This window comes from Phodopus roborovskii, unplaced genomic scaffold (assembly GCF_943737965.1).
Source record: "Phodopus roborovskii unplaced genomic scaffold, PHOROB, whole genome shotgun sequence".
Taxonomy (NCBI): Eukaryota; Metazoa; Chordata; class Mammalia; order Rodentia; family Cricetidae; genus Phodopus; species Phodopus roborovskii.
Genome location: NW_026125052.1, coordinates 15,210,839 through 15,225,104, shown reverse-complemented (window position 1 = coordinate 15,225,104; position 14,266 = coordinate 15,210,839). Strand labels below are relative to the sequence as shown.

At 40.3% G+C, this 14,266-nt stretch overlaps 1 protein-coding gene across 1 annotated transcript; it reads right to left on the bottom strand.

Moving 5' to 3' along the window:
- Positions 1 to 892: 892 nt before the first annotated feature.
- LOC127220976 (keratin-associated protein 4-7) lies at positions 893 to 1,300 on the bottom strand. The gene has a single exon (XM_051182867.1). It carries the CDS (start codon positions 1,298 to 1,300, stop codon positions 893 to 895), a length of 408 nt encoding a protein of 135 aa, XP_051038824.1.
- Positions 1,301 to 14,266: the final 12,966 nt, after the last annotated feature.

Below are 14,266 nucleotides of genomic sequence, written 5' to 3'. Positions count from 1 at the left end.
TTGAGTTTGCTTTATTTCCATCACTATGATAATCTCATATGCAGCTGTTTTCTAGCAAATGACACTGTTGTCATCAAATCACTAAAGAAAATTTAAACGCCTATGATGATTTCAATCCCATTAATAATTGAGATGTGGCTGAAAATATGAAAGGATCATTGGTATATGTGATTTCAACCAAATGCAGTGTAAAAATAAGTAAGAAAAGAGAGAACAGTCCATTGGTTTTTGGAAGCTGAGGTTGAGGGAACTAGGAAGCTGGTGATCACTGGGTATTGAAGTTCAGTTATTCCAGATAAGAATCTTCAATGGATCTACTGTTCAATACCATGCTTAGTGTTGTGGATAAAGGGCACCAGGTGTAGAATTTAAAAATCTAGTGATTATGTAGATTTTTAATTAAGTGATTTATCAAAATAAAATATCAGACAATATGGAATGATGATAGCACAGAGTTTATTAAAATTGCTTGCTTCCAGGGACTCAACTCATAAGTGAGTAGAAAGAAGAAAATAGTACACAAAAATCTAGGGGTAACTCAGAAGGACATGATGTTGAGAAGATAATTGGCTAAATCGAGTTTCATTTTGGAGGAAGTGTTTTCTTATGTTGTTTGGTGAGAGATATAAAGGCCTTGGCTCAGATCTTAAACTGATACCAGACCTTCATATTGGCCTCCCATGAGGCAGCACAAGATTCATAATCTCTGGAGATGAGAAGAGTGGGGGACTTCATCTTCTTCAAAGCATTTCCCACACTTACGTAAGAATTTACAGTCTTCAGGTTTCCTGGTGAGAGCACTAAGGTGTTCAGCCAAGGGTAAGGTATGGCTTTGTGCAGCTAGGTCATGTCACCAGTCCCCAGAGCAAGGTTGTGAAGATGTCCCCTGGGGTCAGCAGCAGCAGGACTGGCAGCAGGGATTGCTGCAGCTGATGGTCACACAGGTTGGCTTGAGAGAGGTGGTCTTGCAGCTGCTGGTGTCACAGCGAGTTGGTTGGCAGCAGAGTTGGAAGAAGCATGGCTGGCAGCAGGTGGGCACACAGCAGCAGGGCTGGCAGCAGGGTGTGCTGCAGCCAATGGTCACACAATTTGATTTGCAAGAGGTAGTCTTGCAGCAGCTGACTTCATAGCAAGTTGGTTGACAGCAGATCTTTATGTGGCAGGGCTGTCCGCAGGGCTGGCAGCAGGTGGACCCTGGGCAGCTGGATTCACAGCAGCAGGGTGGGCAGCATGAGGTCCAGCAGTAGGTGGTCTTGCAGCAGCCAGGCTGACAGCAAGGTGGGCAGCAGGAGAGGGTCATGGTATCAGGTGATACTCTGTTCACAGGTGAGTTTTCAGCACTGTAGAAGGATCTTCGAGTCAGGGCCTTTTATACCATGGGCCTCACAGGAGGGGCAAATCAGAAAGACTTTACCTCATTGTTTACCATTTGCATATATAATTTGTGTTGTTGAAGAAGGAAATTCCCACCCAATGCTCTGAATCATTTGGAAGCATTTGTTTCTTATTTGGGGATAGGTGACTTGAACCCTTTCCAAGAACTCCAGGGTTCATCCCTCCAGCTTTGTTGTAAGTCTGATTATCATGTGTTCCTTTGGTGGTACTTGTCTCTATGTGAAAGTCAATTTTACTTTGTTCTTAGGACTTTGTGGTGATATCTGTACACAGAGCTATAAATATCTCTGGGCCTGAGTGTGCTGTATTCATATTGATGGACTCAATACCTAGTTTCTTGACTGTTTTTCAAAAAGTCTAATTCCAATTCCTGCACCTGTGTATGTGAGGTGTATCCAAGGTGGTTTGATATAACGGTGTCTGGAACAATGTATTTCATAGCAGAGTAGAAGGGAATAAAAGGAAATATCCCATTAAGAATAAGGAGGCATCAGTGGAGTTGTGGCTGATCTTCAGTCCTGACTGTTTGCTCTGAGGGAGATGTGGGCCATCAGCCCTGAGTGACTGTCTTATTCTGGGGCATCATGGGGAAGAAGTTTTTAGAACTAGACAAAGGAGGTTAATCAGGTGACTTTGGTGCACAACTGGTGGGCATCAAGGACAGTGATCTCAGACTTACGATGTTCTCCTGTCACTGTGTCCTCATCTTTCTCTGCCTGGTCTTCTCCTTCCTATTCTCCACTGTTCTTCCTTCTTCCCATTCAGTGAAAGAATCATGATTATCTGAGAAGAACCTAATTCATTACCTAACTTATCTTTGAGGAATAAGATGTGCATCTCTCTATCTCTCTCTGTCTCTCTGTCTCTGTCTCTGTCTCAGACCCTTCCCCTCTCCCTCCTTCCCTCTGTCTAGTGTAGTCTAGTGTACTATTAGTATAAAAAAGTTTAGGATATTTATTTCCCATTTGAGAGATTAAAAGATGAACACAGTCATCCCATTATTAAGCAAATGGAAATGAACCCTGATATGTACAAACCACTTCATGTCCCTCATCCTCCAAAGCTGTTTCTCCCGGTCTCTGAGGATCCATAGTTCACACTTGGCATCATTTTTTTTGTCATCTTTGCAAGTCAAACTAGTCTTTGTTTTTGATCATAGGAAGATTGGTCACACTCCCCACCATTGTTACCCCCAGTTAGTTCATTGTCATTTCTGTGGAATCTTCTATTAAAGGAACTTGACATAGCTCATTGATTGGAATTTTTCAAAGAAAACAGGTTGTTCACTATTATGGAGTATTCAAAATAATGTGTACAATTTTTTTTCTGTTTTTGACACTATGGCTGCATGTACACATGTGCTTAGCAGGAGACTTGCTTATCATGAAAAGGTTGTACATTGTTTTGCAGGAGGCTAGCCCTTCCTTTACTAGGTTTATTTTTGGATATATTATTTATTTATTATTATTTTTTGGTGGGTTATTTTTGTTTGTTTCTGTTTTTTTATTTTTATTTTACATATAAATTCCAGTTCCCTCTCCCTCCCTCTCTCTTTTTCTGCCTCTCTTCCTTTTTCCCTCTTTCCCCCCTCACATGTACCCCCCCACTCCACATGTATGGTGATGCCATCCAGGAGGGGTCATCTAAATCCGTCAAGTCATTTGAAGTAGGGATTAAGACTTCTCTCCTGTCTCTAGGTTAAGGGAGGAGTATCCCTCCATGGGGGGGTGTGTGTGTGTGTCTGCAAGGTCCTTTTGTGCACCAGGTTTTTAAACCAGTTTCTCATTGTAGTCCTTGCTGTCCTGGGACTCAGTATGTAGACCAGATCTACCTGCAAATGCCTACCTCATGCTGGGTTTTAAGTTGTGCTCCACCCCTATTGGATACACTATATGTGTTTTAGTTTGAAGCTTCCAGGTTTGATTTTTATGACTTTTAGTAAATGATTCATTTGTATTATCATGTGTTGATTTTACAAAACAGTGTATTTGATCACAACATTTTTGTGCATGCACATAATAGAGTGTGATCAAATTCAGTCACCATTCCCCTCTCTTATGTCCCCTGTAGCCTCCTCCTGATTCACTTTCTCTTCCTAAGTAGTCCTATTGCTTCTTTTGTGTGCCCACCCCACCTTACTAAAATCTAAGGTGATCTCCACGTTTCTTCTGTTTCCTGGCATAAATAATTATACTTATTTTATTTATGCATCCATTCACTGATGCAGGCTTGTTTTTTGTTGTATGTGTTGTGGAGAGTACTCATGTGATAATTCTAATTTTAGGTTTTATTTTAAGATCAGTCAAGCTAATTTCCATGCAGGCCATGCAGTTTGCTTTATTAATATAAGTGTCCAGAGTTACAAATATCCTTATTAAATCTACAATCACATTGTGTCATATCATGTTTGCATGTTCATTTAGAAGTTTTATGTATACAATAATGTATGATGGATGGGGTAGTGGCTCATGAAGCCCAGTGCTTTATTTTTCTGAACTGTTGGCTATTGATGTATTTTTGGAGCTGGGGATATGGTCAGTTGTTAAGAGCACTGGATGCTCTTACAAGGAGCCCAGATTCAGTTCACAGTGGCCACATAGTGGCTCACAACTGTCTGTATCTCCACTTCCGTTGAATCACATGAAACTCTTTTGGCCAATGTGGGCTCAATACTCACACAGTGCACATAGTACCTATAGGCAAAAATTCATGAATATATACATGTATAAATATTTGAATTGCATGACAGATACACTCATAACTGGCTTTAAAGCAGAGGGATGAAATAAAAGAGTTTCTACTCACTGACACCAAATTGGGTCTTCGTATCCATCTGGGAATCATGGAAAAAGCCTAAGATACCACTGAGCCATGGACCTCAACATTGGCCAGAATACAGGAGGGGAAGTGACAGGTCAAGCAAATTTTTATATAAAGGATGGATGAGAGGACCTCCTGTGGGTCAGGGGAGACAGAGGGGTATTGTAGATAATGAGTAAGAACATCTTCCTTGAACTTTTCAGGGTGGGAAACCAGCACTGGTGGATTTCCTATCTGTTTACCTCTCCTATGATCTGGCTGTATTCTAGGTTGAAAGTTGCCTGGCTGGTGCTGATGCTGTCTGGCAGGAATTCTCTAGGGAGGTGTTTAAAGGGATGCTAATGAATCTTGGTGTGGACTATGGGTCAGCATAGTGTCTTTTAGAGACAAAACCCTATTTACTCTGCTTCCTACTCTACCCTGTATTATATTAGTCAAGGTTCTGGATGTCTTCATGGTTGGCTAGAGAAGTGTTATGTATGAAACCTGAATACTGGGTTCCAGAAAAAGACATTTCAGACTTTGAGAGAGCATTCAATGGTAGGAAAACTTTAAATCACTCTCTTTATTAAAATTGCACATCCAGGGGCCTACAACAGAAATCAAAAGTTCAGATTCGCTTTAAGGCTTCACCTTAAAAGCAGCACAAGTGCTAGCTATGCTTCACCACTTCATTCATTTCTGTGATTTCTCTTGGGGTTCAAGCCAGCATGGCTTATAGAGAGAGCCAGGGCTATATAGATGCTGGGGTGTTTTTTATTGTTTGTACTTTTTAAGGAAGAAATAGCACAAGTAGTTACAGAGACTTTTTGTGTCAAGTCAACTTGTGAAAAGGAGTAACTCACAGATTAGGAGAGCAGGAAATTGTGCAGCTGATGGGAAGGAATGGCATTTCTCTAAAGATAACTGCAAGATGGAAGTTTAGAGTCCGGGGAGATACACTTTAGCCTGTGCCTTGCCCAGTGCAACACAACAGAGGGACATGATTCCTTTCTTGTGTCCTTCATTTTGCTCTGTTGGCATGAGATATTGCAAACACTGGCATATTATTTGAGGATGTAATAATGTTGTCTATCTAGTATCAAAAAAGAAGATATCAAAAGGTGTTGACAAGTGTGTGGAGAAATAGGGGTTCTTCAAACTTTAAAAAAATTTTAGTGATTTATTGAATATATTTTGTGTATATGAGTGTTTTGCCTGCATGTATATATGTATACCAGACACCCAGGGATATCATAAAATGATATCAGAGGCCTCAGAACTAGAATTACAGGTGGTTGTGAGCTGCTTTGTGGATGCTGGGAAACTGAACCCAGGTACCCCTCAAGAGCAATGTGGACTCTTAACCATGGTACCAACTCTCTAGCCTCAGAGACTAGGACTCTTACTCAGCAGGGGGAATGTGAAGAAGAAGAGCAGGTATGCATAACATTACAGACTCTCCAAAACTAAATGAAGGTACTTTTATTACTCAGAAGTAGTATCTCAGGTTTTTGTTCTAGTTAATTAAAATAAGAATCTTGTTTTTATATATATTTTATTTTAATTGTTCTTGTTTATTGATTGTTCTGTGGGAATCTATAAATTCCCTTGGAGTATATCATATAATTATGTACATTGATGAAATTTGTTCATGTAAAGCTCCTCCCCTAGGATTCACTCACTTTCTCAAAGACAATCAATAGGATCTGATGTTTCTGTGTAAAATCTTGGGTTTACAAAAGACAGCACACGGTTTGTTGATAATTTTTATTTTTGAGTTTGCTTTATTTCCATCGATATAATAATCTCATATGCATGTGTTTTCTAGCAAATGACAATGTTGTCATCAGATTCCTAAAGTGATAGTGAAACTCCCATGTTGATGCCAACCAATCACATTGAATTGAGAAGATGTGGCTGAAAATATGATGCAAAGGTCATTGGTATATGTGATTTCACCCAAATGTAGTGTAAAGTTAGCAAGAAATGGAAAGAACAGACCATTGGTTCATGGGAGCTGAGGTTGGAGGAACTAGGAAGATGGTGATCACTGGGTTTTAAAGTTCAATTATTGCAGATATAAACAATACTTAGTGTCACTGATAAAGGCCACCATGTGTAGTATTTAAAAATCTATTGATTATGTAGATGTTTCATTAAGTCATTTATCAAAATAAAATATCAGACAAGATGGAATGATGATAGCACAGAGTTTATTGAAATGGCTTGCTTCCAGTGACAGAAATCATAAGTGAGCAGAAAGAAGAAAATAGTACACAAAAGTATGGGGATAACTCAGAAGAAAAAATAGTTGAGAAGATAACTTGTTAAATCAAATTTCATTTGGGGAAAGTGTTTTCTTATGTTGTTTGGTGAGAGAAATGGAGATCTTGGCTCAGATCTTAAACTGATACCAGACCTTCATATTGGCCTCCCATGAGGCAGCACAAGATTCATAATCTCTGGAGATGAGAAGAGTGAAGGACTTCATCTTCCTCAAAGCATTTCCCACACTTACGTAAGAATTTACAGTCTTCAGGTTTCCTGGTGAGAGCACTAAGGTGTTCAGCCAAGGGTAAGGTATGGCTTTGTGCAGCTAGGTCATGTCACCTGTCCCCAGAGCAAGGTTGTGAAGATGTCCCCTGGCGTCAGCAGCAGCAGGACTGGCAGCAGGGATTGCTGCAGCTGATGGTCACACAGGTTGGCTTGAGAGAGGTGGTCTTGCAGCTGCTGGTGTCACAGCGAGTTGGTTGGCAGCAGAGTTGGAAGAAGCATGGCTGGCAGCAGGTGGGCACACAGCAGCAGGGCTGGCAGCAGGGTGTGCTGCAGCCAATGGTCACACAATTTGATTTGCAAGAGGTAGTCTTGCAGCAGCTGACTTCACAGCAAGTTGGTTGACAGCAGATCTTTATGTGGCAGGGCTGGCAGCAGGTGGACCCTGGGCAGCTGGATTCACAGCAGCAGGGTGGGCAGCATGAGGTCCAGCAGTAGGTGGTCTTGCAGCAGCCAGGCTGACAGCAAGGTGGGCAGCAGGAGAGGGTCATGGTATCAGGTGATACTCTGTTCACAGGTGAGTTTTCGGCACTGTAGAAGGATCTTCGAGTCAGGGCCTTTTATACCATGGGCCTCACAGGAGGGGCAAATCAGAAAGACTTTACCTCATTGTTTACCATTTGCATATATAATTTGTGTTGTTGAAGAAGGAAATTCCCACCCAATGCTCTGAATCATTTGGAAGCATTTGTTTCTTATTTGGGGATAGGTGACTTGAACCCTTTCCAAGAACTCCAGGGTTCATCCCTCCAGCTTTGTTGTAAGTCTGATTATCATGTGTTCCTTTGGTGGTACTTGTCTCTATGTGAAAGTCAAGATTACTTTATTCTTAGACCTTTGTCGTGTTATCTGTACATATAGTTATGAATATCTATGGGGATGAGTGTGCTGTATTCATAATGATGGACTCAACACCTAGTTTCTTGTCTTTTTTTGTTCAGAAAGTCTAATTCCAAGCTGTCCCAGATGTCAATCTCTGTATTCCTGCACCTGTGTATTTGAGGCATATCCAAGGTGGTTTGATATAACGGTGTCTGGAACAATGTATTTCATAGCAGAGTAGAAGCAGAACTGGTGGGAATAAAAGGAAATATCCTATTAAGAATAAGGAGGCATCAGTGGAGTTGTGGCTGATCTTCAGTCCTGACTGTTTGCTCTGAGGGAGATGTGGGCCATCAGCCCTGAGTGACTGAGAGAATAGGAAGGAGAAGACCAGTCAGAGAAAGATGAGGACACAGTGACAGGAGAACATCGTAAGTCTGAGATCGCTGTCCTTGATGCCCACCAGTTGTGCACCAAAGTCACCTGATTAACCTCCTTTGTATGAGTCTAATGACTTCTTCCCCATGACGCCCCATATATATATATATATATATATATATATATATATATGTAGGTTTCTGGTGTTTAGAAACATGTATCTCTGTGTAATCCTGGCTGTTCTGGATCTTAATATGGAGATCAGGCAGGCCGTGAACTCACAGAGATTTATCTGCATCTGCCTACCTATATCTGGCTTAAAAGTTGTGCTCTACCCCCTTCTGGATGCACTCTATGTGTTTTAATTTAAAACTTTCAGTTTTGATTTTTATGACTTTTAGAATACAATTTCTTTGTATTATCATGCATTGATTTTACAAAACAGTGTATTTGATCACACCATTTTTGTGCATGCACATAATAGAGTTTGATCAAATTCAGTCACCACTCCCCTCTCTTATGCCCCCTGTAACCTACCTCCTCCTGATTCACTTTCTCTTCCTAAGTAGTCCTATTGCTTCTTTTGTGTGCCCACCCCACCTTATACTCTAAGGTGATCTCCACGTTTCTTCTGTTTCCTGGCAAATGACATCACTTATTCTTCCTTATATTGCACATATTTTATATATGCATTCATTCACTGATGCAGGCTGGTTCTTTTTTGTATGTACTATGGAGAGTAGTCCTGTGGTAGTTCCAATTTTAGTTTTTATTTTAAGATCCTATAAGCCGATTTCCATGCAGGCAATGCAGACTGTGCTTATTTACATTCCTGTAAGCATTGCATAAAAGTTCCCTTTCCCTCTAGATCCTCACCAGCACTTATTGTTGCTGCTTTTCTTTATGGCCATCCTTTGAAGGGAGTGAGGTAGAATTTCAAGCAAGTTTTGATTTGGATTTCCTGATTGCTAATCATGTTGAACATTTTTTTCTTGTATTCTTTCAGTTATTTGCACTTTTTATTTTTTTAAAAAAGCCTCCAAATAATTTGACCATTTAGTGATTGCATTACCATTGTTTTATTTTAACTTATTAAATTTATATATATGTATATATGTATATGTTTCCTCTATTGGATAACCAGTTGGCATCATTACTGCTCAGATTGCCGTCTGTCCATATGGTCAAGTGTCTGTTGCCTACAAGGGTCGGGTTGGAGTGGTTGCTCTTCTCCAAAGCTGATCAAATCTATGTGGGCCTCAGTAAAGGTTACTGAGTGGTTGAGTGGTGAACATGATGTTATGGCACCCACAATGATGAACTAAGTGATTGACTTCTAGCCTGAATCTCCATTAGTCCAGGCTTCTATCTGTATGGCTTCTCCCCTATTGTCTCTGTGTGAAGAAACATTGATATTATTTGGCAGAGGTAAGTGATGAGCAGTCACCACCCCACTCTAAGGATGAGGGCTCTATGAAGCTCAAGGATTTAAAAATCCAGGGAATGCTTTCCTTGAACTGTTTTCTGAGAGAGGGTCATGCCACTCTCTCCAGTGGGCTTTCTATGCCTTCCACCTGATAAAAGATGATTACAGTCTGGGATAAGATGACACTGTTGAGGGATAAGTGTACTAGGGGAATGTATTTAAATGAGATGGTAATAAATCTGGTGGTCAGCATAGAACTGCAACCTGGCTTGCCTGGTCTCAGGCTGTCTATGTCTGCCTAGGCAGGTGATATGTTTGAAACAGAACTCTGTCAACAAGGTTGTTTCTCTATGCTACATGTAGCATTACTTTTCTATTCTATATTGGAAAGCCCACCATTGGGGCTGTGAGCTGAGGTGCTAGAAGATTGAAAACCAATAGATAAGATCACCTCTGGAAAATTGAACTCAACAACAATGTAGATAGGAATAAAGCCTAATTGTGCAAGGACAACATGAAAGGAAAGGATGGATGATTTCAAGGTTAGTAGAGTGTACAACACTTTAACTGAGGACTTTGAAAAATAAATACGCATCACTCAAATTGTATTTGGGTAGTCCACTACGGATGTACGGATGTTTGGAGATGATGAGACACACCTATACTTGCTGATGACACCTACCTGAGCATAAGACAGAGGAGCGACAACTTTGCTTTGGTTTTCCAGAACATCAGTAGCATCACATCGTTGACTCTGATTTGTGAGATTCTATTGACCACTGATATAATATTCTATTTTAGAATGATTCCAACATTGATACTTTACTCCTAATATCAGTGAATTATGAATAAAGGTATCAACAGGAGGTGAATACATTGTAATTTGGTAGGAGTATGAAACAGTTCTGTAGGTATGGAAATGCTTATGGAGATTCCTTAAGCAATCAAAAGGAGGAATACCATCCACACTTCAAGGTATTTATTTGAAACAGCAGAAATAAGAATTCTGGGGAGATGCTAGCATCTTCAAGTTCGTTCCAGCCCTTCGGACAAGAGTCAAGGCTGGCCTTGAACTCAGCCTTCTGTGTGTCAAGCACCCAGTCATGCCACTGATTGTTCACCTGTATCTTTCCAGTTTGCTGTAATTCTTCATTAGCTTCAAAAATTAATTTTTGTATATTAATGTCTATATGTGTGTGCCTATATGGGTTTGTAGTCAATTTGTGTGTGTACAGGAGCTAAATGTAGCCAAGGTACTGGATCCCCGAACTCATTGACCTCCAGTTTATGAGTTTTGATGGAATGATTAGGGACTAAGTATAGGATGATATCAGGTAGAAATTAGAATATTTCCTTTTGTACTTTTATTGTTTTCATTCCTTATGTTTGCCTTATTGTCTTGCCAAGGATTCTAAGTACAATATTTTTTAAAAAATCTTTTATTGATTCTTTGTGAATTTAACATCATGTATCTGAGTTTCAGTCATTTTCCCATCCTTCCATATCTGCCCTGTGCCCATGCAACCTCCACCCCAAAGAAAACAAAACATAAAAATTTAAATAAAATAAAATAAAAAACCATATCATCGTGCTATGGATGCTGCAGTGTCATGGTGTGTCACACACTATACCCTTTTGCCCCAACAGCTTTACTTGCAAATGTCCATTGCAATGAGTCATTGGTCCTTTATGAGTCCTCTGGCTGTGGCTACACTGTCAATACTGTATTCTCACCCGGATTCCTCTCTGATATCCTGTTGATGCCCTGTGTCATGGAGATCCTGCAGCTTTTGTTCTATAGGTCTGGCCCCTTCAAATGCTCCAGCAATGCTTCCATGGAATAGATGTTGGGGTGGTCCAACTAAACCCTCAGATCTGGGCCTGGGTGATAGCTGAGTTGGTCATCCTGCCAGACTTCCTGTATCTGCACCACCAGGGCCAGCTCTTCCCTTTGTCTAGGCAAGGGTGGTGGCTAGCTCCCCAACCTGTGGTTGCTGGAAAGTGGTGGGGCCAGTCTTCCACTGTCATAACCTTGGGGGCTGCTATCCTGACCCCATGGCATCAGGGCCATTTCTGCCATGCGTACTAGGTGATACCAAGCACCATTTTTCGTGAGACTACTGAAAGTGGACATCCTTGCCCTGTTACTGATCTTAGAGAAAAAGCTTATTATTTTCCCTCATTGAGTACAGTGTTCTTTTAGCCTTTTTCTCAATAATTTTAGCTTCCCCCGCATTCCTTTGCTTTACCAGTGCTGGGTTTAGATTATCCTTGTTTTTCTACTACTTTGCAACTACAATAAGGTTATTTATTGGAAAGCAGTTTGCTTTATTAATGTAATTGACCGCAGTTTACAAAATTCCTTGTTAAATCTACATCAATATTCTGTTATAACATGTATGAATTTTAATTTAGAAGTTTTCTATTTAGAATAATCTATGATGGATGGGGGAGGTGCTCATGAGGACCAATGCTTTATTTATGATGTATTCATATCGATAAATCTGGGAGAGGAAATGTCATTGTCCTGTTATGTGCCCACTGCTGAGCTAACCAGTCTCCAGTGGATAGCTCCAAATCCATGGTCACACATAAAACCCTTGTTAAACTCTTTGAGCCATACCCCAAAAGAAATAAGAGTGAATATGGAAAAAAGTTTTGTATGAACATGACTGGTGGGCATGGCTTTCAGAGAAATAAGTGAATATAGGGGTGAGAGTTATTGGTGTGCATTTTATACATGTTGGAATCTGTCAGAGAACAAGATTAATCAATTAAATGATATTAATGATAAGTAATAATATTGTTCAAAAGGAAAAAATGGCAACACAGCTGTTCTGTTAAATATCTACGTCTAAGATTCACAGCAGCACACTAATGCTTTGCATGTGTTAATGTTCCTTTGAGCATTTACATGCTATAACATTCTGCTTTTGTCTGTTTTCACTTACAAAGCTTTTAAGGTAAAGAGAGAGAGAGAGAGAGAGAGAGAGAGAGAGAGAGAGAGAGAGAGAGAGAGAACAATGTCCCATCTACACTCCCTTAAGAGAAGGTGTAGAATTGTGTTCATTACCTAAATCCAGCCAAGAGGCTGATGCTACCAGGTTTTTATGAAATCTCGAACCATACATAGAAGTTAATTCCCTAATGTTTGGGAAGACATAGACATTCAGTCTCACTAAGACATTAGAGATGAAGCTCTGAGTTGGTGAGTAATATTCATTTGAGGCTGGGGAGATGATCAGTTGTTACGAGCACTGGATGCTCTTACAAGGAGCCCAGATTAAGTTCTCTGCGGTCACATAGTGGCTCACAACATTCTGTATCTTCACTGTCATGGAATCAGATGAAACTCTTTTGGCCTGTGTGGGCACTATACTCATACGGGACACATAGTACCTGTAAGAAAATATTCATACATTTATACATTCATAAATCTTTGACTTGCATGATAGATACACTTATAACTGGCTTTGAAATACAGGGATGGAATTAAAGGGTTTCTACTCACTGACACCAAATTGGGTCTTCTCATCCCTCTGGGATTCATGGAAAAAGGGTAAGATACCACTGAGTCATGGACCTCAGGGTTGGTCAGAGTATGGGATGGGGAAATGACCAGCTAAGCAAGTTTTTATATAAACAGTGGATGAGAGGACCTCCTGTGGTTCAGGCAGACACAGGGGAATTTTAGATAATGAGTAAGAACATCTTCCTTGAACTCTCCAGGGTGGGAAACCAACATGGATGGATTACCTAACCCATTAACTCTCCAATGATCTGGCTGTAGTCTGCCTTGAAAGCTGCCTGGCTGGTGATGATGCTCTCTGGCAGTAATTCTCTAGGGAGGTGTTTAAAGGGATGCTAATGAATCTTGGTGTGGACTTTAGGTCAGCATAATGTCTTAAAGAGCCAAAACCCTTTTTACTTGTCTTCCTACTATATCATGTTTTCTAATAGCCAAGGTTCTGGATGTCTTCATGGCTGGCTAGAGAAATGTCATGTATGAAACCTCAATCCCGGGTTCCAGGAAAAAAAAAAAAAAAAAAAAAAAAAGACATTTCAGAGTTTGAGAGAGTATTCAATGGTAGCAAAACTTTACACTAAGTCACAAGTCTCTTCATGAAAATTGCACATCTAGGGGCCTAAGACAGAAGTGAAAAGTTCAGGTTCCCTTTAAGGGTTCACCTTAAAAGCAGCCCAAGTTCCAGCTATCCTTCATCACTTCATTAATCTCTTTGATTTCTATGTGAGTTCAAGGCCAGCATGGTTTATAGCAAGAGCCAGGGCTATATAGATTCTGGGGTGTTTTTTTTTGTTGTTCATTTCCTTTTAAGGACAAAATAGCACAAGTAGTTACAGAGCCATTTTGTGCCGAGACAACTTGTGGAAAGGAATAACTCACAGATTAGGAGAGCAGGCAATTGTGCAGCTGATGTGAAGGAATGCCATTTCTTTAAAGATAACTGCAAGATGTAAGTTTGGAGTCTGTGGAGATACACTTTAGCCAGTGCCTTGCCCAGTGCAGCACAACAGAGGGACATGGTTCCTCCTGTGTCTCCTTCATTTTTCTCTGATGGCATGAGATATTGCCAAACATTGATATATTATTTGAAGATGTAATAATTGCAGTACTAGAATGTCTATCTAGTATCAGAAAAAGTTATCAAAAGATGTTGACAAATGAGTGGAGAAATAGGGGTTCTTCAAACTTTAAATGATTTGAAGCGATTTATTGTATATATTTTATGTATATGAGTGTTTTGCCTGCATGTGTGTATGTATACCACACGCCCAGGTATGTCAGAGAGGACTTCATATGCCTCAGAACTGGAATTGCAGTTGGTTGTGAGCTGCTCTGTGTATGCTGAGATCAGAACACTTGTGATC

Excerpts from the sequence above, each read along its gene's own strand:
- LOC127220976 (XM_051182867.1), bottom strand. The coding sequence starts at position 1,300 with ATGACCCTCTCCTGCTGCCCACCTTGCTGTCAGCCTGGCTGCTGCAAG.